This window comes from Hyla sarda, chromosome 4 (assembly GCF_029499605.1).
Source record: "Hyla sarda isolate aHylSar1 chromosome 4, aHylSar1.hap1, whole genome shotgun sequence".
NCBI lineage: Eukaryota > Metazoa > Chordata > Amphibia > Anura > Hylidae > Hyla > Hyla sarda.
Window position 1 is genome coordinate 169,741,929 of NC_079192.1, and position 27,025 is coordinate 169,768,953.

General features: G+C 43.6%; 1 protein-coding gene across 4 annotated transcripts in view; it reads right to left on the reverse strand.

Annotated features, from left to right (window-relative positions):
- Positions 1-7,471: 7,471 nt before the first annotated feature.
- SIN3A (SIN3 transcription regulator family member A) overlaps positions 7,472-27,025 on the reverse strand; it is a 91,620-nt gene continuing 72,066 nt past the window's right edge. For all 4 annotated transcript variants that reach the window (XM_056572707.1, XM_056572708.1, XM_056572706.1 and 1 more), the window contains exons 19-21: positions 9,486-9,580; positions 8,976-9,174; positions 7,472-8,307 (exon numbers count right to left, since the gene is read on the reverse strand). In XM_056572707.1, coding sequence (XP_056428682.1) covers positions 8,077-8,307; positions 8,976-9,174; positions 9,486-9,580 — 525 coding nt within the window. In that variant the 3' untranslated portion in view covers positions 7,472-8,076. The remainder of the gene's footprint in view (positions 8,308-8,975; positions 9,175-9,485; positions 9,581-27,025) is intronic.

The following is a 27,025-nucleotide window of genomic DNA, read 5'->3' on the forward strand; positions in this document are numbered from 1 at the left end:
GCAGCGCGGCGTACAGCTCCCCGAGGTGGGTGCTGAATGCAAGATTGTGGGGGTCCCCAGTGAAGGGACTCCAGCGGTCAGACATCTTATCCCCTATCTTTTGTATAGGGGATAAGATGTCTTAGGACCGGAGTATCCCTTTAAACCCATTCTATTTTATTGAGGTCTTTTTGTGCAAGCATCTCCAGAGTTGGGTCATTTATTTTTATGTTGATAAAGTCTTTAGCTCCTTCATGCATATGAGGATTCTTTTATGACATAATTACCGTCTTTTAACCATCATATGATAAAACATTATGCCTGCCAGTCCATCAGCATCCCTGAATTATAAATGGACTACTGTGTCTCCCAGGTCTGCCATAGATCCCAACAATCCAGTCACTTAGGCTCATTAGACCGGCAGTATGGTACTTGTACTTACCTGATAAAGGGTTCAGTATGGACCAGAAATGTGTTGTTTTTAGTGCCATACAATAGCTATTTGTTATTTTACTTGTTTTGTTTTTTTTTACATATTTTATCATTACCCTAATTAATGTACTAAGCTTTGCCTTGGTGCTGATTGAGTACATAGAAGAGGTAGGTGCTGCCACGTACTTTACCTACCTGTAACTCTGATCGCAATGTTAGAGTAATGTTTGTGTTTGGAGTTATGTAGCCGTAGACTGGTCAGAGCCCATACCGGTTCTTGACAACTGCCAATAGCATCTAAAATGAGCATAAGGGCTCCAGATGTGGACAAGAAGCAACAGAAACAGGTGACCCAGTCTGTATGAATGACATCATGTAGACAGGTGCGCATTGCTTATAGGAGATGGTACCAAGAAGTACTAAGGAAAGATTGGAAACCAGCGTAGGTCTACTGACTCTCTGGAGTAATATTCTTAATAAAGTCTAAAGTAAAACCATGACAGCAAATAAACAGATTTTTGTTTCTGTCACTATACTGTTGCCATCCTGAGACTGTTAAGCTCCTCTTTATGTGCTACTGAAACAGAAAATTGTATGTAAGCGGCTGCTGAGGGGCTGTCCCAACATGGGATGGAGGACCACAGTACCAAGAAAATCTGAAGGAGGTTAAGTATCACCGAGCAGAAATGATGACATTAGTGGGACATGGGTTGTGGCAAAGAACAATCACTTTGTGGTTATTACTGGCATTCACTGATGGAGAAGTGTAGATGGCCTGGGGAAGAGAAGCACCATATTTATAGGCGTGTTCATGATACTAAATGGTCAAACAGGAACTGAACAGGGTACTGTAGAATTTTTAAGCTGGTGTTTCTATCCAAAACATAACAAAAATTGAGCACATATTACCACCACTTAGGCCCAGATATAGCAATCTGCCTGAGACAAATTGAGCTGTGATTGGGTGCTGTCTGTCTGACAATATCAACATATTTTTGTCTCAAAACACTAATTTATCAATATGTCAAATGTGTCTGATATTTGTCTCAGACACTTAACAACCAATCACAGCTCATTTTAAGAAACAAAACTAAGAAAGTACTAAACCACATTGTCTCCGACAGATTGATAAATTAGTGTTTGCAAATAATTTTTGTAGTCCTGAGTGTCGATTCACACCCTGTGGCTCATATTTACAAATCCTAAACCCAATTCACACCCCTTGTGCCTTAACACCCGCTCAGCTGCTATCCTCACCCGAGCCTCATATACTCACACCCCCTGAGCCCGATTCCTGCCCTCAGTCTCATATACTCACACCCCCTGAGCCTGATTCCTGCCCTCAGCCTCCATCTACTCACACCACCCTGAGCCCGATTCCTGCCCTCAGCCTCATATACTCACACCCCCTGAGCCTGATTCAAACTTCCTCAGCCTCATCTACTCACACCCCCTGAGCCTGATTCCTGCCCTCAGCCTCATATACTCACACCCCAAGCGTGATTCAAACTTCCTCAGCCTCATCTACTCACACCCCCTGAGCCAGATTCCTGCCCTCAGCCTCATCTACTCACACCCCCCTGAGCCCGATTCCTGCCCTCAGCCTCATCTACTCACACCCCCCTGAGCCTGATTCCTGCCCTCAGCCTCATCTACTCACACCCCCCTGAGCCTGATTCCTGCCCTCAGCCTCATCTACTCACACCCCCTGAGCCAGATTCACACTTCCTCAGCCTCATCTACTCACACCCCCTGAGCCAGATTCACACTTCCTCAGCCTCATCTACTCACACCCCGAGCCAGATTCACACTTCCTCAGCCTCATCTACTCACACACCCCCTGAGCCTGATTCACACTTCCTCAGCCTCATCTACTCACACACCCCTGAGCCTGATTCCTGCCCTCAGCCTCATATACTCACACCCCCTGAGCCTGATTCACACTTCCTCAGCCTCATCTACTCACACCCCCTGAGCCTGATTCACACTTCCTCAGCCTGAGCCTGATTCACACTTCCTCAGCCTCATCTACTCACACCCCCCTGAGCCTGATTCCTGCCCTCAGCCTCATCTACTCACACCCCCTGAGCCAGATTCACACTTCCTCAGCCTCATCTACTCACACCCCCTGAGCCAGATTCACACTTCCTCAGCCTCATCTACTCACACCCCCTGAGCCAGATTCACACTTCCTCAGCCTCATCTACTCACACCCCCTGAGCCTGATTCACACTTCCTCAGCCTCATCTACTCACACACCCCCTGAGCCTGATTCACACTTCCTCAGCCTCATATACTCACACACCCCTGAGCCTGATTCCTGCCCTCAGCCTCATATACTCACACCCCCTGAGCCTGATTCACACTTCCTCAGCCTCATCTACTCACACCCCCTGAGCCTGATTCACACTTCCTCAGCCTGAGCCTGATTCACACTTCCTCAGCCTCATCTACTCACACCCCCTAAGCCTGATTCCTGCCCTCAGCCTCATATACTCACACCCCAAGCGTGATTCAAACTTCCTCAGCCTCATCTACTCACACCCCCTGAGCCCGATTCCTGCCCTCAGCCTCATCTACTCACACCCCCCTGAGCCCGATTCCTGCCCTCAGCCTCATCTACTCACACCCCCCTGAGCCCGATTCCTGCCCTCAGCCTCATATACTCACACCCCAAGCCTGATTCCTGCCCTCAGCCTCATCTACTCACACCCCCTGAGCCAGATTCACACTTCCTCAGCCTCATCTACTCACACCCCCTGAGCCAGATTCACACTTCCTCAGCCTCATCTACTCACACCCCCTGAGCCAGATTCACACTTCCTCAGCCTCATCTACTCACACCCCCTGAGCCAGATTCACACTTCCTCAGCCTCATCTACTCACACCCCCTGAGCCTGATTCACACTTCCTCAGCCTCATCTACTCACACACCCCCTGAGCCTGATTCACACTTCCTCAGCCTCATATACTCACACACCCCTGAGCCTGATTCCTGCCCTCAGCCTCATATACTCACACCCCCTGAGCCTGATTCACACTTCCTCAGCCTCATCTACTCACACCCCCTGAGCCTGATTCACACTTCCTCAGCCTCATCTACTCACACCCCCTGAGCCTGATTCACACTTCCTTAGCCTCATCTACTCACACCCCGAGCCAGATTCACACTTCCTCAGCCTCATCTACTCACACCCCCTGAGCCAGATTCACACTTCCTCAGCCTCATATACTCACACCCTCTGAGCTTGGTTCACACTTCCTCAGCCTCATCTACTCACACTTCCTCAGCCTCATATACTCCCACACTTTTTTTGTCCTCTGACTATTCAGGAAAAAGTGCAGGTAGTCAATAAAAACAGAGATTGAAACAGGTCACCAGAAACTACAAAATGGTTTAAAGAACTCAAAAATAATGTAAGGAACCCTTTAGGTGTTTTTTTTTTTTTTTTTTTTTTTGACAAGGTATATTTGCCTTGTAATCTTACTAAACTCCAGAAAGAAGCCCATCCAATACAAGTCATGCTTGACCATTCTCTCTGAATTATCTAATATACAATTGGTATAGAAAACAAAGCTCATTTTTTCTAGAAAACAGCACCACCCATGGCTTTGGGTTGTGTGTGGTATTACAACCTGGTTCTTTTCATGTTAATGGACCTGACCTGCAATACCACACACAGCCTGAGGACATGGGTGGTGCTGTGTTTGAAGAAATCAGCTGTCCTTCCAATCCAATGGATAACCCCTTTAGGGAATACATTGAAAACGACAGTTTTCCGTTGCATTACATGGGATCAGACATGTGGAGGATTTATGAAGAGTAGTGCAGGTGAATGATTTTTATACACCTTTATTCTGTATGGTGGTTATGTGTATGTGTGCCAAATTTATTAAATTGTGCAAGGTGTGTGATAAATACGGTGATGGTACACTTTTTTTTTTTGGAACAGACACTTAGTGCACTACTTTGTATGGTTCCTCCTCTTCAACTTTTCTGGGACCTTTTAACCTGTTTGCGCCAAAATGTGTGACTTTTTTACAAATACTGTCCACAGCCAGTTTTGTAGAACTTGGGACAAATTGAGGGCATTGTGACAAAATCTGCAACAAGTTGCTAATAATAAATCCATTACCACTGCATTAACGTTACTAAAAATCTGCGAATAACAACTCACCTGGATTTCTTGTGAAAACCTAAAGTCGCAAATTTTACATTGCAACAAATTAGCCCATAATACATAATTCTGGGATAGACAGAAGTTACTATAAACTGAAAAAATTCCTCTTTTATGGTAGAACGCCAAGGAACTGCATTGTCAGCAAATTATTAAAGGGCGATAGTGACCAGTAAAAGTGTTATGGTCAGTATTGTATTTTTTTTTTTTATAACATATCCTTTTCTTTTTGCCATAGGCTTCTTTACGGGTGCACCAGAAAAATGAACATTAAAAATGTTTTAACCTCTTAATGACACAGCAATTTAAATTTTCTTTCTCCTTGCCTTTTAAAAGCCAGAATTCTTTTACTTTACACACCCATATGAGGGCTTGTTCTTTGCGGAACCAACTGTACGTTGTAATGACATCACATTTTACCACAAAATCTACAGCAAAGCTCCATTGATTATATATGTAGGGCGAAATTGGGGATTTTTGTTTCACGCTTAAATCGTTACTATCTTTTTGGCTGGTGGCCGGGATGAAACATCAGGCAGTATCAGCACTTGTCTCAGGCAATGAGATAGCATCCTGCTAAAACGATAGTAACGCTTTAAAATGACATGCTCTCTTTATTCTGTAGGTCAATGCTTTCCAAACTGAGTGCCGCAACGCAGTGTATTGGTGGCAGTCCCCATGGGTGGCACGGGATGTCCTGTCCTGCAGCAGCCAGCCGTCACTGGGGGACATTTATCAAAACCTGTGCAGTTGCCCATAGCAACCAGATTGCTTTTATTTTTGAAAGAAGCAATTTGATTGGTTACTATGGGTAACTGCACCACTCTTCCCCTACGCAGGTTTTGATAAATCTCCCGCACTGTTCTTAATTGGCCACTGGCTGTGCCACAGCAAGTTTAAATCAGTGAGCAGCTGTGAATAGAGATGAGCGAAGTTACAGTAATTCAATTTGTCACAAACTTCTCGGCTTGGCAGTTGCTGACTTTAGCCCGCATAAATTAGTTCAGCTTTCAGGTGCTCCTGTGGGCTGGAAAAGGTGCATACAGTCCTAGGAAAGAGTCTCCCTTAAGACTGTATCCACCTATTTCAGCCCACCGGAGCACCTGAAAGCTGAACTAATTTATGCAGGCTAAAGTCAGCAACTGCCAAGCCGAGAAGTTCGTGACGAATCGAATCACTGTAACTTCGCTCATCTCTAGTGGTGACTGACGGAACTTCTTATGAGTGACACCCCGCCATGGAGCTGAGTCACTCATTTGACCAGCCAAGGCTGCACCTGAGCCTGCCAAAGCCAAACCGAGACACAGGGGAGGTTGGAACAAAATGAAACATTGGTAGTGCCGATCAGCCAATTTCATGCTAGGTGAAAATTTTTTGCATCTTTTGCTCTATCATCATCTATGGTGCACAGCTATTTCTCATTGTCTCCATTTCAGAGGGCAGGGCTAGAGCGGAGCTTTTTGCCAGCAGTACTCACACATGGACTTCCTTTTCCTTACTCTGACCAACTACATGAGAGCATATAGACTGAAAAGACTGCCACTGTGCTTTGATTGATTTACAGTATGGCATGTGGTAAGAGGGGGTTGTTGATTTACTGGATTTACAAAGCAATATTCAAGCTGAAAGGATCACTGCAACATTCTATCACAAAAGCAGCCCTGAGTAGTAACCTGCAGCACTGTGTGCATAGTAAAAACACAAGTGTTTACACAAGAGACAGTTGCCCAGAATTTTATTGGTGGTTAAGACATGAGGGAAGTCTTGATTTACCTTTCTCACGTCCTGGTCTCTGCAAACTGCTGCTCACAGAATTCCATCTCTAGCAGCGGAGAAGTGAGATACCTAGCGGCCAAGAATTTAGAGCTGTTTTTCTCTGAGTCATTTTTTGTAAAGTGCTTTACAAATATGTTAGAAAGCACATAGGGTATCAAACTTCAGGGCGTTTTTTTTGAAACTACAGTGGCCATTTATGCTAGCCATACACATTAGGTAGGTGTTAGCAAAACCAGCTGATTTTAATGGGATCTGTTGATCATTTAATGTGTATGATGTCCTTCTTACTCTTTATCTGATCACAAAAGACAGTCGATAGCAAGGGAACTGTGTAAATAGTAAGGCAGCTGGAATCAAAACTATTAGTCCTTTTGTTCTCAGGGAGATAAGCCAGCATCAGAAAAGTTTGGCAGGAGCTTACCCCCCTCAACAATTGGAAACACAAGGATTTTGGGGCATTGAGGTGGACTGGAGAAAAATGTTTGCTGACCTTTACATGGGCAGATTATCAGGTGAAAAGAGTGTTCATAGGAATGTTTGTTCCCAACAAATGGCCTGTATGACAGCTGATGAATGAGAAAACGCTTGTTCATAGGCTGAACGCATCTTTTGTAGTATCGCATCTTTTCAGTAAAATCCTCATCGTCGGTAAAAGTCCTACATAAACGAGATGTGTGGCCAACAATCATACTTTAAAGGGCTAAATAGCCTTTTAGTAGGTCTAAAAGGGGCCTTAAATTGCTGATACAGGGCTCAGTAGTAGGTGGAATGTATGGGCAGGTCTACTGTACTGCCTAACAAAAAGGATATCACTGCATGTGACTACTGGCTTTCTTTACAATTCTGGAATGTACTTTCTTAGACTGACATCTGATTGCCAATATAACAACTGCAATAATTCATAATCCATTTTATATAGACAAGACAGACAAAAATAAAAATTAATCCACAAAAATATTTCTTTTTAAAATATTCAACTTACTGATGTTTAGTGTTCCTAAAGAAACAGTGGTTGACTATATGGTTCTTCACCTGTCTTGTAAGTACAAAGCACAAAGAATAGAAAAAACACCTGAATTATTGTGTCTTCTTTCATCAAAAACATAGTCATACCAAACCTTTTCTTTATTTACACAGTTTAAAAAAAAAAGGGGGCAGAATAAAGGACAGAAGAGTAAAAGATAAATGTAACACTCACATGGACGAGATACAGTAATGAGGGGGTTGGGGCAGTTTTCTGACAGGTATACTGTAGTTCTATATATAAACCACACTCTCAATAGACTCCCTTTGGTAGAAACAGTAATAAAGGAGGTTGTGGTTTCCAGATGTTCCCCCCAATCACTATGTTACAAAAATAGGTAACAGAAGGTTAAACTAAGATGGCACTCGCTATAAAATAATGGAAAGAACAGGAGCTGAACCTTTGTTAACGGTATTTACACACTTGTATTTACATACCACGGGTGAGAAGAGGTCTGCTAAGACTAACTGGTAAGGGATTGGCAGGAGATTCTTGGTAACCCTAAACCCAATTTTCTACCAGAGGGGCTTGCGGCAACTCTTCTGGCAACAAGAGAGCTAAATTTACCCTCCGAGTGAGGGCAAAGGGTCCACCCATGCTTCTGTAAATGATCCTGCTGGTATAGACAAAACATTTTATACTTCAAACAAGTCACTCCAGAGAGGAATGGCTGCATGTCTCATCCTTTTACGGGGTTTTAAAGGCTGGTCCATATTTTACTCGGTACTTGCTTATATCCACAAAATGGAGGATCTCAGAGTCCCGGGTGGTGGCACAGGGCACCATACCCTCAACCCCCTCTCCCATCAGCCACTTTCTAGTATCAGCTGCCATCTCCCGGCTCACGTGTTCCAGATTCCACTTGCTCAGCCATGTTTGGAAGCGCTGGTGCAGTCGTTTGCTGACCCGTTCATGGGACTAAAAGAAACACAATGCAACAGACTCCATGTTAAATCTTAAGATGTTTAAACAAGCGCTAAATAGACAATACACCAAAAATAATCGCAATCATATCTATATATATATATATATTTTTTTTTGCTAAGCTAAGACACTATGAGGGGAATTTATCAAACAATTTTGATAGCTTCTTTTGTCTAAATTTGAAGCAGGAAAAGTCGCAGGCTGATCCCATGGGACTTTTCCTGCGATATTTCATTTAGACTGTTTAATTTTTATGACCACAAAGTGATCTGTTTTAGATAACTTTGTGCAGTGGTCACTAATTTATCATGTGGAACTTTTCTGCGAAAAAAGTCGACCGGACCAGATATAGAAAGAAATCACAGGGCAATTCAACCCTGCCCTATATTACTCCGTGCGACAATTGTATTAAGGGTGGTGCTACTTTTAATACACTTGTGGCACGGCCCGCCACTGCTCTGCGACATTTAACCAGAGAGGTTAGTTCAGTGGGCATTCATAAACATTTGTGCGCCATTTGATACATTTGGCACACGGATGCCACTTTCCTCGCAACTTTTTTTTTTTATCTAAAGTGAACAAAAACCAAGTTCACTTTTGATAAATGCCCCAAACTGTCCTGTAAACACCTCTTCTACTATTACACCAACATACATACAAACCTGCTGTGCCCTCAATAAGGCGGTGCGACGGTACATGTAGTCCTCAGATTTGATGACGTATACCATCTTGTAAGAATTCAGCTTGAATTTGCACTGTAGCTTGTCCAGACTCTCTAGATTCTCTAGTGTGCGCTTTCCATTCCCTTCCTTCTCCTGTTGTTCTCGGCCTCGCTGGCACTTCCGGATTCTGCGCAGGTTCCTGTGTAACAATAAAGCACTGGTAACATACACGTTACATACACCATGTTTAGAAGTTTAATGCTTTTGAATCCACGTTCGATCTGTGGTGGGGAAAAAAAAAACACCCTCAAAAGTTAGACAAAATTCATACAAGATGCAGCTCAAGAGTGGAGTGGTCAGACTAAATGTGAAGATAAGAATACTGGAATAGCTTCCCAACAGAGGTGGTAGAGACTAAAAGGAAAAATAAACCTACAAGAAAGAAGGCAAATGTGGTTACTGACTAAAACCAGGGATAGTGTCGGCACAGGTATCAGATGATGAGCTCACCTGGGTAAGAAAACAGGTTTCTGTGCAAGATGCTCTCTCAGCTCTGGGGAAGTAGAGTCACAGTTCATGTATCTTTCCACATAATCCGACCAGCGCTTAAAGAAAGAAGACAATTTGTGCAGAATTAGTCCCAGAGCCCAGAACGCCAAGATCCATAACAGGAAAGCAGACAATGAGAGAAGAACTGGACAGCGAGGCAGCAGCAGCAAGATGCTTACACTTAGGTTCAGTTCAGACTTTGCTGTGGTTTTTAAGAGGAAAAATCACAGCATCCAGATAACTTTATAAAGCAGCGCAGCCTAGTTTGCTATTCCTTCAACAAAAATTGTAACCACATTCGTGGCAAAACGGCACGTAGTAATGTGTTTGTTTTCCTTTAAGTGTTTATTTTTCTTTTCTTTTTGTGCAGCTAGAAAACACCAGACCACAATGTTTAAAGGGGTACTCCGGTGGAAAACATTTTTTTGTTTTTAAATCAACTCGTGCAGGAAGGTTTAACAGATATGTAAATTACTTCTATTAAAAAATCTGAATCCTTCCAGTACCTATTAGCTGCTGAATACTACAGAGGAAATGCTTTTCTTTTTGGATTTCTTTTCTGTCTGACCACAGTGCTCTCTGCTGACATCATGACCACCTGCTGACACCTCTGTCCATTTTAGGAACTGTCCAGAGCAGCATATGTTTGCTATGGGGATTTTCTCCTACTCTGGACAGTTCTTAAAATGGACAGAGATGTCAGCAGAGAGCACTGAGCTCATGATGTCAGCAGAGAGCTCTGTGTTCCAAAAAGAAAATAATTTCCTCTGTAGTATTCAGCAGCTAATAAGTACTGGAAGGATTAAGATTTTTTTTTTAATAGAAGTACTTTACAAATCTGTTTAACTTTCTGGCACCAGTTGATTAAAAATAAAAAAGTTTTCCACCAAAGTACCCCTTTAAACATGGCATTATAGACAATGCACAGCAAAGCCATTATAACATGAGCACCTACACAGAAACTGGCCCGGTTGTGTGTTTATTGATCCAATATAACAGCTCTTTACCTGTCACCAGACCCACAGTCTGCCAAAGTAAAAATGCACTAGTATCACCCTTGCATAAACCCAGCCTAAGCATCACTACAGTACACAAGACCCTGTAGCGTGAAAGTGATCGGGGAGAACACAACTACACCCAAATAATCTCTCACTGTAGCTTCCATTCCCACAATATGTTACACCATATAACCTGATCTGTGATGCCTCTAGTTCTTATGAAGATTTACTGATTTTATTACCAGACAACCCTCAGCTATCCAGCCACATACACTTGGCCTCTAGAAAAGGATCTGTGCATTGGCTGAAATGCTTAAAATACGGTCATTTAAAAATACTTCTGACTTGTCATCTAGACTTAGATCAAACCGGGTCTTAGTGCTCTCTTGACTTCCCGGCTGTCGTTGGAATCCAACTCTTTCACTGCATTAGTCTATGACAGTGTTTCCCAACCGGGAATCCGGGCATGCTGGGAGTTGTAGTTTTGCAACAGCTGGAGGCACCTTGGTTGGGAAACACTGGTCTATGAAGTAGGGATCGACCGATTATCAGTTTGGCTGATATTATCGGCCAATATTCACGATTTTGGACATTATCGGTATCGGCAATTACCTTGCCGATAATGTGTCGGCCCCCACCCCAGCCAGAGTCCGTCGACGCTGCCCCATTGCCTCCCCCATCCCCAGTTTTATAATTACCTGTTCCTGGGGTCCGCGCTACTTCAGGCTCCTGCGGCGTGCTGCGCAGCGCAATGACGAGTGACGTCCTCAACGCGACGTCACCATCAGTGCGCACAGTGACAGCCCAGGACACCGCCAGAGCCAAAAGTAGTGCAGACCCCGGGAACAGGTAATTATAAAACCGGGGATGGGGGAGGCAATGGGGCAGCAGCGGCGGTTGGACTTGGGAGGAACCCTGGACAGGCAGGGGGAGAGAAGCAGGCGGTGGCGGCCCCGCAAAAGCCGCTGCAGTTCATTGATTTAAAGCACCCTCTTTAAATCATTGATCTTCAGCGGCTTCTGAGTGGTCGGGTGGGTGGTGGGGAACAGCTTATAACTTATACTGAAATATCGGTATAAGTTATCGGCTATCGGCCTGAAAGGTCACAGATTATCGGTATCTGCCCTAAAAAAAAAAAATCGATATCGGTCGATCCCTACTATGAAGTGACAAAAGTAAGATCAAGTGGCTGACCGGGAAGTAAAGCACACGCTGCCATGCGGCTTATTATCTGGACGACATGTCAAAAGTTTTTTAAATGACCGTAATGCTTTAAAAGGAGCTTTTCCATTATCAAAACCTATCACCTGTCCACAGAAAAGCTTGTAAGATTCTGACTGGTGATGGTCTGAATGCTGGAACCCCAAAAAAGTGAAGAGAACAGTGGTACACAGAGCAGCGACCAATGCTGCGTCATCTAAAGTCTATAGTACAGCAGTCCGGTAACTATAGAATTGTGTGTGCTAGTGTACATGCTTGACCGCAGCTCCATTCAACTGGCAAGGGTAAAGGATCCCCATTCTCCTGATCAGTGAGGGCTCCAGCATTAGGACCACCTTCAACATTTATCATCAGTATTAAAAGAATTTGTATGTGGCAAGTAAAAGCTGCCATAGGTATCGAAAATTAGTATAATAATAATGTATAGCGGTCTATTAACTAAGAGACAACATCTGGTTAACTACTATCAAACAGCATGTTTAAAGCATCAGTTTTATTTGGAAAAACTTAACATGTAGTTTCAGTCCTCCGATACGCAGAGACCGTGAGTCATAACCCTGTGAATTGCGCGACAGCGCTCTTCACTCCCCGGCCAACTCACTGCCTTAGAGTCTACAGTAAACGAGTCAGATTTGGGCGCCATTTAGGAGGGAGGTGCACGCTGCTGCACAATTCACCCACCTGTAACTCGTGACCACACCAGGTCTCAGGACTGATACCCAGTGCAATTTAAGCTTTCGAAATGCCTGGACAACATGTCAAAATCGTTTTTCCAAATGACAGTGATGCTTTAAACTAGGGATCGACCAATTATCGGTTTGGCCGATATTATCGGACGATATTCATGATTTTGGACGTTATCGGCAACTACCTTGCCGATAATCCGATAATGGCCCCCCCACCACTGCCCCATTGCCTCCCCCATCCCCGGTTTTATAATTACCTGTTCCCGGGGTCCGCGCTAATTCTGGCTCCTGCGTTACGCTGTGCAATGATGAGTGATGTCCTCAACGCGACGTCACCGTCAGTGCACACAGTGACAGCTCAGGACGCCGCCGGAACAAGAAGTAGCGCGGACCCCGGTAATTCTAAAACCGGGGACGGGGAGGTAATGGGGCAGCGGCGGTGATTGGACTAAGGATATAGGAAAAGAAATAGCAGATAATTTATACAGGAATATCGGTATAAGTTATCGGCTATTGGCCCTAACCTCCACAGATTATCGGTATCGGCCCTAAAAAAACTATATCGGTCGATCCCTACTATAAACTATGACAACTATAAAAAGGTAGAAGGATCCTGTTTTTAAGACAGCTTATTAATATTCAGGATATTTCAAACATTATGTAAACAGGCCCTTGGGAATACAACCCATATTAAAGGGGTACTGGGGTGGAAAACTTTTTTTTTATTTTTTTTAAATGGGCACTGTCAGATACAAAAACTTTTGATATGTGGTAAAGCATGTATAACCAATAGGTTTTGCAATTGCTTTCATAAGAAAATTTTCAGTATTTCAAACTGAAAAAGCCAGTCAGTCAAACAACTGCCCCCCCCTGCCTGCTTGGACACATACTAGTCCTGCTTTGTCCATGAGTCATCGCCCATGTCATGGTCACACTTCCTTGATTGACAGCTTTGAGCGCAGGGCTCACAGCTAGAGGAAATATCCTCCCACTGTCAGCTTCTGTCCCGCTACTGTCAGTGAGGACAAGCTGGGAGTTGTAGTTTTGCTAATGCTATGGGAGATGTGAGCAGAAAGCATACTGAGGGAGGGGGCGGAGATCTGCACTGTGAGGCCACGCCCCCTCCCTTTGAGAGGAATTCATACTAGTGAGCTAAATTAAAAGTGTAATTAAAAAAAATAAAAGGTGCAAGATACATAAAAATTAGATGTACAGTGACCCCCCCAACCTACAATGGCCCCGACATACGATAATTTCAACATGCGATGGCTTCTCAGAGGCCATTGCATGTTGAAGGCAGCATCAACATACGATGCTTTTGTATGTCGGGGCCATCGCATAAACTGCTATCCGGCAGCGCTGACTGCTTCAGTTGCCGCCGGATAGCCGTTTACGGTGCCCCGTGTGCTCCAGTGATGGTCTCCTACCTCTCCTCGGGGCTCCGGAGCGTCCTCTTCGGGATTCACTCCATTGCCGGCGCTCTCCATCGTCATCATCACGTCGCCGTGCACGCCATCCTGTCATGCAATAGGAGCAGCATGCGTAGTGACGTGATGACGGCGACGTGAGAGCAACGATCCCGGGCAGCAGAGACATCACAGGGACGTGGTGACAGCGATGGGGGGCGACATCCAGGGCAGCGGTGACGGTCCGGTGCGGCGGGGACAGGTGAGTACAGCTTCCTATACTTTACATTGCACAGATCCCTCAACATACGATGGTTTCAACAAACAATAGTTCATTTGGAACGGATTACCATCGTATGTTGAGGGACCACTGTACATGGTCAGGATTAGGTACTGAGTGATATATTAATAAAAATGTTTTTTTGTTGGATCTGACGGGTACGCTTTAAGGTCTTTATAAGTCAACTGTTGCCAGAAAGTTAAAACAGATTTGCAAATTACTTCTATTAAAAAAATCATAATCCTTCCAGTACTTAGCTGCTGTATAATCCATAGAAAGTTCTTTTCATTTTGAAGTTCTTTTCTGTCTGACCACAGTGCTCTCTGCTGACACCTCTGTCCATGTCAGGAACTGTCCAGAGCAGGATAGGTTTTCTATGGGATTTGCTCCTACTCGACAGTTCCTAAAATGGACAGAGGTGTCAGCAGAGAGCACTGTAGTCAGGCAGAAAGGAAATTAAAAAAAGAAAAACTCTCTGTGGATCATACAGCAGCTGATAAGTACTGGAAAGAAAGATTTTTTTATTTTTTTTATAGAATTAATTTACAAATCTGTTTAATGTTCTGGCACCAGTTGATTTTAAAAAGGAGATTTTTTTTGTACTAACTGTAAAATCTCTCTTCTTTATTGGGGACACCTTACTGATGAGTATATGCTCTTGAAACTAGGACGCGCTGACGCTAGCAAAAAAAAAAAGTCGTCTCGATATACCCGCCCACTGGAAGTGAGGTAATCAGTTTTGTCACAAAGCAGTAGGAGAAGCCAACAAAGAACAAGTCCGAAGGGCCCAAGAAAAGAATCCCGGATTAAAAAAAAAAAAAAAAAAAAAAAATACACAACAACCAGAAAAGATCATCCGGCCAAAAATTGAAGAAATGGGTGGGTGCGGTGTCCCCCAATGAAGGCTACAAGAAAAAATTTTAGTGAGTCCAAAAAAAAATCTCCTTTTCTCGTTTGCTCTTCATTGGGGGACACCTATACTGATGGGACATACCAAAGTAGTCCCCTAGGGTGGGGGAAAAACAACCACCAGAGAAAGGGAATCAGTCCAGAGACCAAACTCACGTGTCCGCAAGGCCTGCGGACGAGATCCCGGGCAGAGACAACCAAGGCCCAGGAACTGAGCTCCCGGAAGATCCCCTGTCCAAGGAGATGGACAAGGATGCTAAAGGAAGGGACAATCCTCTGTAGAGACTCAAGACACACAGGCCATATAGTGAGAAAAGAAAGACGGAAACCAGCTCTAGAGAGGTCTGGTGTATGAGAACAAAGACCTGAACAGCTGCAGACACAAAATCCCTGTCCCAGGAGCCCGCCGTGAGCACCTGGAAGGAGACCGTAGCTCGACTGGTGGAATCCGGATGACCAGAACACCCTCCATCTTGGGAGTACATGGACAGCGAAGGAGGAAAGGAGCGGAATGCCCTTAAAAGGGGGCAATCAGGAACACCGGAGCGACAGACATGGAAACTGGAAATGCCTGAGTCACCTGGAAGACTTACACCTGAAGGGTAAATAAACCCAACGACCGCAAAAACGCTCCGGGCGACAAACTTCCATGTCGAGACATGAAGAAGTGCGGTCCAGAAAAACCGCCCCACAAATGGGATCGCAGAGAAGTCTGGGCAGGATCACTATACATGCCCGAAACCTCAACCATCACCAAGGCCCAAAGAATCAGGAAAGCCGCCTGAAAAGAAGGCATGCCACAGCATCCTAGGGCAATGTCCAAGACAAGGAGACTAACCGGTCTTGGACCCCAGCGGTTCGAGCGGAGCTAGAGCACTCCGAAGAAACATCCCGCCACAACGGGAACAGAGGGGTAAACAAAAGGAAACCCAGATGGGACTCCGGTTCCGAGCACAGGAAGGTTACTCCAGAAGACTATGGAGTCAGTGCAGCGCAACTGACCCTGTGAAAAGGGAAGGAAGAAGACACCCTTTCAGGAGATTGTGCTGAGGGAGGAGGAGAGCAATGGTAGGACCCAAACAACAGGCTATGGCTAGACCGGTTGTTGCCGACCATACATGATTACATAGACTTCTTCAACAGAGGAGAGTGCCAAGGCTGCGTGAGCAGCAGTAGATAACCAAGAAACTGAAAGAGAGCTAGGCTGCAATGATGGGCAGTAAGCACACAAACATAGACAGCAAAAAGCTCTGTTGATTGCTCTCAGCCAAAAACAAGGGCCCAGCCAGGTACCCCACCTATATAGTGGGAAGAGAGAGATGGGCTCCATCTATGGCAGCAGAAAGTGCTCAACCAAATAGTCCCCATAGTGGAGGGGAAACAAGGGGTGGTCAAGATGAAACTCAGGTACTGACAATGCCAAGCTCCCTGATCCTCATACCCCCTGTGGAACTGGGATTGTCAAAGTGCACCAGGCACTGTAGGAGCAGGGAAATGCCGCCCCACAGCCACGGGACAAAGTACCGGGTGGACGTAGCCCCCAGCGACAACCCGTTGCGGTATGGAGGAGCCAACTTGTGTCACCAGAGGGATCAGAATCCTGCACACTGGAGCTAGACAAAAATACAAGACGTTACTACGAATGCAAGTAAGAAGCACACACAACCTACCGCGTTGAGAGCCACTTCGGGCGAAGAATAAGGCAACAGAGCAGGCGCCTGAGCCATCCTGTAAAGGAACACAGGAAAGATACCTGGAGGCACTGGGAGGTGCTCAACCACTGCACACCCCACCGAACAGAAGGAAGGTGGACTCTACACGTGCAGAGGCCTCAGCATATGTAGAGATGCAGACATGGGTACTGCACAAAAGTAGTGGGATACCAAGACTGCAGACATGAAGAAAACCGCAGACATCCAACAGACCGGCAATATGGAAGATATACCCCTAGCAGACCAACGTTGCAACCTTAGAAAGGGGAACAGAAAGTGTTTTTGTTGCCGTGAAGGTCCATGAAACCTGCAGGAAAAACCCACAACCCATCTCCTAATGGTGCCACACACCAGGACTGCAGGCGCAGATGCAAGAGATGAAGTATGTATGTGGAGCAGGAATCATGCAGACACAGTCTGACTTACAGGTAGAAGAGGATCCCTGAACCAATAGAGGCACACTTTGTGGAACGTCACATGGAAAGTGAGGCATCGGACTGCAGCCCCGTTAGCGGCAGGAATTGGGGATGTGATCTGGTGGAGTAATATGACAGTATGGCAATCTGGCATAGGGACATGGCCACACTGTGTCCAGCATACAGAACCCCACCCTGAAAGTGGGTTACCAGCCTTCAGTCTGAGAGCAGCAGACATGTAGAGAGGGACCTGGTTAAGTAGGGAACCCTGCAAACCAGTATGTGGAGCATTATATAGGGCCCATGGAGCAACATGGGGTGACTCACTAGGAATCATGCCTTGGCAGTAGGATACCTGAACTACTGTCCACGGTGTGGAAGGTGTATAGTAGTTGGCCTGACATAGTAGTAAGCATGCAGACAACCGTCTGGCCAACTGGTATAGGATTCCTGAAAGCACAGGGTCACTCCTTCGAAACCTCTTACAGAAGTGGGATACTGAAGTGTGGCCTATCCAACGGGTGACCCGACGGTGTAGGAGATCCAGCAGACAAAGGACTGGCAGCAGTCCCATGTACCTGCAGGGACCCTCATCCAGATCCCTCACCCCAGCAGTGAGGTACGGGAAACCTGGCCATGCACGCGGCAGCCCTGAGATCAGAGACTGATGGCGGTAGAAACCGTGCAGACAACACCCTGGCTGAACAGATAAACCTCCAGGTGCTGGCAAAAGGGGAACAGTCAGATAGGCGATCACTGTGCCCCAAGTCATAGCTGGGAGGTCGGGGTGGCCTAGGAGCCATGGATAGAAACTGTGCCCCCACCCCCTGGGAGATCGGGGGGGGGGGGGGGGGGGACTGAGGAGCCATGGAGCGCATCCCCATCATCCTGTATAGGGTCCGTAGGACACGCTGGATCACTTTGTATACCACGCACAGCAGTGGGGTACAGCAACAGATACATCACCCGTGTGACAGGCAGCAGAGGAAACCATGCAGATCACTGTGTGGCTTACTGGTATGGGTCCATGGTAGACAACGGGTCATTCCTTTGGACACCTCACACAGCAGGGTGTAGGGGGGGGGGGGGGGGGGAGAAGAAGGGCAAAGCCATATGCCACCATACCCATTTTTCCCAGTGTCAGCGCCTCCTAGTAGCATGAGCATATACCCATCAGTATAGGTGTCCCCCAATGAAGAGCGACCAAATTTTTTTTTTCTAGTGGAGTACCCCTTTAAAGAGTAGGGCATGTGGAAATTACAGAGGAGGTTGCCCTTCTCTCAAGACCACTAAAAAAAAAAAAAAAAGACAGAGCAGACGGCTTTATCAAAATGGAGATTTTTGTGCACATGCATGGTCACAGCTTTTGAAGTCAGATCACCAGGTTGGCATCAGTTGCAAAAGAGTTGGCATCATAAGGCTATGTGCACACTGTCATTTTTGCAGAGCGTCTGTACGGAACTTTTCCGGCCCGACATTCCACAGGAGGTGCCAAGTCATGTGTCTGTGCTAGGACCGCTCGAAAATGTGCCCTCTCCATAGACCTTAATTCTTTTGGCAGAGGTTGGAATTTAAATTTCCATCCCAGATGTTTCCAGCTTGGGAATTCTTCTGTGTGAACGATGCAGCAGAATTCCATTAAAAACATTGGAACTGCTGCAATGGAATTTGAGCTGAATTGTTTCGCCAGAATCTGCTCCGAAATTCTGCAGTGTGAACAAGGCCAAAAACAATTGATTAAAACTTTTGTTTCCCCTACATATCCAGAGTTGTTTCGACCTATGCTTCTACCATCCTACACAGCAATGAAATCTAGAGAACATACCTTGGCATATAGTAAAATGTCAGAAGATGCCATTGAGGGGGGGTTAGCAAGCCTGTATTCTTATTGATTTAGAAGGGAAAAAAAAAAGTGGGGTAGTAAAGTGTATTATGAAGAGCCCCAATTAAAAGTTTCTGCACTAAAAATGCCTCCTATTAAAGTTATAGGATTTTAAAGTGTTCCTTTCATTTATCAGTGCTAAGACTACTTCCAATCATATCTCTAAGACATGTCAAAAGTACAGACCCTGACCAATCACTAGACAGAGCTGGGGAAGAGCGCAGCTGACCAAAACAATCCCTTAGACTTAGACCCCGTCAAATACCTTTTTTTTTTTCCAGTTTGACAGATGTAATTTTGACGGGTCATAACGACCAATAACGGGTCCCGATGGACCCATTATAGTCAATGGGGTCCATCGGGTGCCGTTATTTTCAGAGAGTATAGCCGGAGAAAAAACAGTGCAAGCACTATTTTTTTTCTGCAGCTATTCTGAATCCTAAAATAACGGGCTTCACACTGCCAGAGACAACACATTGTGAAATTGTCTTAGCACATTCTTCTTCCGGCTACTTCAAGCGATCGCTTGGGGTCTGAGTGTCGGGACCCCGACCGATCAAAAACCTCTGGCATGCCAAAAGTGGCAGTGCCCATTTAACTTTCAACATGAATCTAATAGCCTTTCATATCGTAAAATAAAATGCACATTTTGTAAGATTTTGCATGGACACTTTGCATGCACTTTATTTTTTTTAGAAATTAAGAATGCTGCTACCCCCATTAAATGGAGGGTGGATGACCGGTGAAACTCTTCTGCAAAGATCTGCTTCCGGTGCACATCGGGAAGCCTGGGGTAAGCAGCTTTCCTCCAGTTACATCATAGTGATGTCCAGCCTCCAATTCAGAGTTAGGGGTAGAAGGGTGTATTGTGGCTCTTCACATCTATTCGGTTTATTATGGTAATTCTGTTGCTGTAGAAGCTGTAAGGCTGACAATGTTCAAGGGGAAAGCATGTCATGACTGATAGAGATATTCGTTAATGTTTGGGAAACTTTGGGCCTGTACACTTAAATCTGGGGCTACTGAGAATGGAAACAGAACGCAGCAGTCTAGATCTGTTGCATCCAATGTTTTGATCTGGTGCTTTATAGGGCCAACTAAACCCAGCAAAACAGCAAATCAAAACTTCCTTCATGTAAGAGAGGTTCAAAACTTTTTTACATAAGGAGTAACTAACTTACACAGGAAAAGAAAACCCATCTCTGTGTCTACAAAATGTTACAATATCAAGTGTTTCCCAACCAGGGTGACGCCAGCTGTTGCAAAACTACAACTCCCAGCATGCCTGGACAGCCTTTGGCTGTCCAGGCATGCTGGGAGTTGTAGTTTTGCAACATCTGGAGGCACCATGGTTTGGAAACACTGCAATATACTAATATATAGGATATATTAAAATAAGGACCAGAAATGCTTTTCTTAGTTACGGTACTTTTTTTTTTATTTTACTCCTAAGCAGCTTTTCACAGCTTACTCAAAGATGTGAAAAACACTTTCCAGGTTCCATTAAAGGGGCACGCCCGTGGAAAAAATTTCTTTTTAATCAACTGGTGCCAGAAAGTTAAACAGATTTGTAAATCACTTCTATTAAAAAATCTTAATCCTTCCAGTACTTTTTAGGGGCTGTATACTAAAGAGAAATCCAAAAAAGAAATGCATTTCCTCTGATGTCACGACCACAGTGCTCTCTGCTGACCTCTGCTGTCCATTTTAGGAACTGTCCAGAGCAGCATGTTTGCTATGGGGTTTTTCTCCTGCTCTGGACAGTTCCTAAAATGGTCAGCAGAGAGCACTGTGGTCATGACATCAGAGGAAATGCATTTCTTTTTTGGATTTCTCTTTAGTATACAGCCCCTAAAAAGTACTGGAAGGATTAAGATTTTTTTAATAGAAGTGATTTACAAATCTGTTTAACTTTCTGGCAACAGTTGATTAAAAAAAAGAAAAAAAAAAAAAAAAAAAAGTTTTCCAAGGGAGTACCCCTTTAAAAATCATGAGATATACAGCTTTGGATGGTCAAGCAATGTAAAACAGCAGATTTACCCCATCGTGCTGCGGAGAGCATCAATATCATCAAAGCTTTTCTGTGGGGTTTTGCATGCAGCTTGCAAGGTGTAAAAGGTTATTCAAGTGATTCTCTAGTGAAACTAAATTGGTATGTACCGGTTTTATCTCCATTGCTGAAGGTCAAATGTGTGATTCTAGCATCACAGAGCTAGCTGACATGTAGACAGCAGTGGATTTAAAGGGGCACTCCACTGGAAAACCTTTAGTTTTTTTTTTTTTTTTTTATGAACTGATGAAAAAGTTGAAAACAGATTTGTAAATGACTTCTATTAAAAATTCTTAATCCTCCCAGTATCAGCTTCTGTATGCTCCACAGGAAGTGCTTTTCAAAACCCCACACCACAGTGCTCTCTGCTGACACCTCTGGCCATTTTAAGAACTGTCCAGAGCAGGATGGGTTTGCTATGGGGATTTTCTCCTACTCTGGACAGTTCCTGACATGGACAGAGGTGTCAGCAGAGAGCACTGTGGTCAGACCGAAAGGAAATTCAAAAAGAAAATAACTTCCTGTGTAGCATACAGCAGTCAATTAGTACTAGAAGGATTAAGATTTTTTAATAAAAGTAATTTAAAAACGTCAAAGGGAAACTTGGATACCGCTCACACTAGCGTTGAATATCCTCCACACCTGTGCTGCGGACCAGCCAGTACCGCCCTCGGCAACTCTGGATACTAAGAAAGAACTCCATCTGGCAGTGAAGGTATGGATTAAAAGGCTTGTCTTTATTAATAAACAGCAGTTCACATACAGATAGATGGTCTGACGGGTTTCACCCTATACAGGGCTTAATCGTAGACTCCGAGTCTACGATTAAGCCCTGCATAGGGCGAAACGCGTCAGACCATCTATCTGTATGTGAACTGCTGTTTATCAATAAAGACAAGTCTTTTAATCCATACCTTCACTGCCAGATGGAGTTCTTTCTTAATTTACAAACGTGTTTAACTTTCTGGCACCAGTTGATTTAAAAAAAATAAAATGTTTTCCAGCAGAGTATACCTTTAAAGGGAAGTAGATGGCTGAAATCACACTGAGTTTTTGATGCATTTTTTTTTATTTTTTTTGCCAAACCCAGGAGTGAATGCCAAAGTGAATTACATTTATATATTTTTTTAACTGCATGTGTGATTCCAGCCTAATATAGGTCTGGTATCGTATTGTTTATCTTGACGGTTAATATATGCTGTGTGCCAATAGAAATCAATAAATCACCACCCTCTGCATTACTAAACTAAAACTATTAGTAAAAATAAACTAACATTTTCGAAAATTTCTAAACCTAATGCATGTCTAAGAACTATAGAAGGGAGCAATTGTGACATATATAGTTGTGGGCATTACTAAGATAGTCCATCAGTTTCTGGTCTACAATGACCCAACTCCATGGAGTCCCACAATCCCGAGAACCAAGAGGCTGCAGCTATTTGCGGAGTCAGTACTGAAGCCCTTTTATTCTTGGGATCACTGTAGGTCCCAGAGGTTGGACTCCAAATCATCATATGTTAACAATATGCCATCACTTTATAGGAGGGGAAATATGACATTTTGAACACAGGATTTTAAGGACATTTTATTTTGCTAAACAAGTGTACTGTAATGCTGAACTCAATAGCACTTGTTCTCGTATTCATTGCATATTAGACTTTTTGCTACATTTTGCCATTTGACCCAAGCCAAGTCCAAAAGTGTGCCAATAGGTGAACACAGTCTTAGGGGTAAGGCCTCAGTATTTGTCAGTATGTGTATCTGAAAGCAGGAGTGATGCAGACAAAGAAAAACTATGATGAAAGACTTTCACCTTTTTCTTTGTTTTGAACCCACTTCTGCTTTTGGCTAAAAAAAACTGACCAAAAATACACAGGCAGCAGCCCAAAACATGCACCAACTATGTACGAGTCAATGGGTGCTTAAAAGGGTCCTTTAGACAGCTCAATTATTGGGAGTGATGGTGGTATAAAATGATGGATAGTTGTGTGGCCCTTCACTTCCATCACTGTCGGCAGTACAACCCGCTTACACAGGAGAACATGTTACCACATAGGGCCCACACAACCCATGTGATCAACCGATGCGTGAGCCTGAAGGTTTGATAATCGACCGGTGGTAAATGGGTCTTTAGCCAGCAGAGATCACTTCTGTCCAGTGTTTGCAGGTAAAATGTTGGCATTCCACAACCATACTGCTCTCTAGTACTGGTAAAGATTTTGGCCACTATGGTTGCACTACATATAAGGCCTTACCCTTCGTGCTGAATGCATGCCAGAATATTAAGGTAGCCTTGTACTAGTGTTTAATAGTAAGTATACAAGTTCTAGTAGTGTGTCCCAAAGTCTCCCTTGTGTCATGACACACCTGAGGGGATGCAGAAATCCTGTATATCACACAGGGGAGATCCTGACAAATCAGATAATACATGTAGAGGAGAGAGGGAAAAAAACACCACCTGATATAAAAATTCATATCATCTTTATTATAAACATGTTAAAAATAACATGTAAATGGCCACAATATGGATAAGTGCTGTGGAAGTTTGCCAATACAAAAAGGGGGTTAACATAGAAACTGCTACATCGTGTAAACTCTTTTACTACCCATATATAGGAATAAAGTGCATATAGTAACATTGTGCTCTAATTAAATACCTGGAAACACTGACACTGTACTATAAATAATGTAAACATGGTAAGAAAATAGCTCACATAACAGTGATTATTATACAAGATACTCCCCAATAGGAGGGATCAGTGCTCACTAATGTAATACTAATACCCACAGCAAGAGTAAACTAATGTACACATATAAATACAATGGCAGCAATAGATAATAAAGATCGCAGTCTCTACCCCGACCCCTACGATCTTTTCGGTTTCCCTTTCTCAAGAGGAACACTCTTGAGAAAGGGAACCCGAAACTATCATAGGGGTCGGGGCACAGACTGCTATCCCACATGGGTGAGAAGCTTATATTTATCTATTGCTGCCATTGTATTTACCTGATCTGCATATGTGTACATTGGTTTACTCTTACGGTTGGTATTATTGTTAGGCTCCTTTCACACTACACTGTTGCTCCGTTACAAAGGGACGTTAATGGCTCTTTTTATTTTTCCCTACTTTGTCTGCCATTAACGTCAGTTATTGTAACAAAGCAAAACGGGAGTTATAATGGGCAAAGAGGATCCCATTGACTTCAATGGGATTCCCCTAACGTTCGCTATAAGTCCTGTAACGATAGCGGGAGAAAAAGACGTGTCATGCACACATTTTTCTACCACTATCTTCCTAACGGATGTCACCTAACGGTCAAAAACAGTGGTGTGGAGGGAGCCGAAGTATTACATTAGTGAGCACTAATCCCTCCTATTGGGGAGTATCTTGTACAATAATCACTGTTATGTGAGCTATTTTCTTACCATGTTTACATTTATAGTACAGTGTCAGTGTTTCCAGGTATTTAATTAGAGCACAATGAGCTACTATATGCACTTTATTCCTATATATGGGTAGCAAGAGTTTACACGATGTAGCAGTTTCTATGTTAGCCTCAAACTTCCATATTGTGGCCATTTACATGTCATTTTTAACATGTTTACTAGAGATGAGCGAACTTAAAGTAAATTCGATTCGTCACGAACCTCTCCGCTCGGCAGTTGATTACTTATCCTGCGTAAATTAGTTCAGCCTCCAGGTGCTCCGGTGGGCTGGAAAAGGTGGATACAGTCCCAAGAGAGTCTCCAGCCCACCGGAGCACCGGAAAGCTGAACTAATTTATGCAGGAAAAGTCATCAACTGCCGAGCAGAGAAGTTCGTGACCAATCGAATTTACTGTAAGTTTGCTCATCTCTAATGTTTACAATAAAAATGAATATAATTTTTCTATCAGGTGTTTGTTTACTATAGTGTGTACTATCTATTCAGCCAGTTCACGCTGTAGCATTCTTCTCTATAACCAATGTCTTATCTCACATGTTACCAGATCTAAGACCCTCCAGAATTAGGTACAGAAGCTGTGCAGGATTCTAGAGCTCCATCACAAATGTAAATGGTGCTATAAGCCAGTAATGAAATCTACCAAGAAGAGACCTTCCCAATGCCAACAGGACAGCTCTTACAGGCTTTGCACTCCTGTTTGCAGATACATTTACTAAAGAAGGAAACTAGGAAACAGTTTTAACTTTAAGGATAAGGAAGAAGTGACTGTTTGCAGACAGTGTCTGGCGTTCCTTGTGTCAATAGGAGAACAGCTGCAGTTCCTGTAATATCTTCAATTCGCTATGGTTTACTCATCATAATAGAGGTATAGAGAATCCACAGAGTAATGGACAATTCACTAGGGTGGCACACCGTATGCTAAACAGAGGCCAACTCCAGAAAACTCAAAGACTGAGTATGGATTCCCACTGCGCAGTCACTACTAGAATGGGGACTGAGATCATTATGGAATACAATTCACATACTAAAGTATTAGGTGGCAAAAACTTTCTAATAGAGACCTATAAGAATAAGCAGGAGAAGCTGTGTGTCAGTCACCACCTTCATTGGGCAAAAAAAAATAAAAAAGGAGTATGATTTTTGTGCAGAGTTTCTTAAGCAGTTTATTTTTTCGGTGCTTGAAGTAGTAGGTTTCATACGCCCCTATCCATGGCTTATGTCTGTGCTTAACCAATATCAATTAACAAAGTTGATAATAAGACCCCCTCCACACACAAACCCCATAAACTATACAGACGGTACAGGCACAGTTGATATTAGGGGCCTGTTCACATATTGTATACGCTGCCGATTTTATGCTGCGTAAAATAAACATAAGTAAATAGTTAAACAAAGCATAAAATCTACAGTGTATACACACCGTGAGAACATACTTTTAAATGGAAACAATGTACCTTCTATTTATTGTCCAAGCAATCCAGTACGCCAAATGTTATAATAGAAGCTCTTGGATTTTCCATCAATACGTTCCTATTGATTATTTCTAAATATAATCTAGTCTTCTTTTATTTCATTGGAGGGATAAAATGTTGGCTTAAAGGGGTACTCCAGTGGAAAACTTTTATTTATTTATTTATTTTAATCAACCTGTGCCAAAAATCTAAACAGATTTGTAAATTACTTCTATAAAAAATATTAATCCTTCCAGTACTTATTAGCTGCTGTTAACTACATGGGTAATTCTTTTCTTTTTGGAATTCTTTTCTGTCACAAGCACAGTGCTCTCTGCTGACACCTCTGTCCATTTTAGGAACTGTCCAGAGCAGCATATGTTTGCTACGGGGAATTTTCCCCTGCTCTGTACAGTTCCTGACATGGACAGAGGTGTCAGCAGAGAGCACTGTGGTCAGAAAAACGAAATTAAAGAAGAAAATAATTTCCTCTGTAGTATTCAGCAGCTAAGTAGTACTGGAATGATTAAGATTTTTTTAATAGAAGTAATTTACAAATCTGTTTAACTTTTTGGCACGAGTTGATTTAAAAAAATAAAATAAAAAACAATGTTTTCCACGGAGTACCCCTTTAAGTTAAAAACCTGTTAAGGGCTACATAAATAGTTGAACTTTTCTATCTTATAAAAATCCTCAATCTAATAAACAATCTAATACACATCCTCATCATCAGAGCAGTGTTTCCCAACCAGTGTGCCTCTAGCTGTTGCAAAACTACAACTCCCAGCATGCTGGGAGTTGTAGTTTTGCAACAGCTGGAGGCACACTGGTTGGGAAACACTGCATCAGAGACCCTCACAATGTGTGTGCAGACATCGGGATCTTCTGAGCCGAGTCTTGATACTAAGATTTTATTGGGTCACATTAAAAGTCATACAGGTAGAACAACCTCTGAATTTTGGACTTCTTACAGCCAAAATACATAGTAAGGTTTTAGGATCACAGATCTTAGGACCTTGCAATAAATAAGGAGGTCTAAAAGAA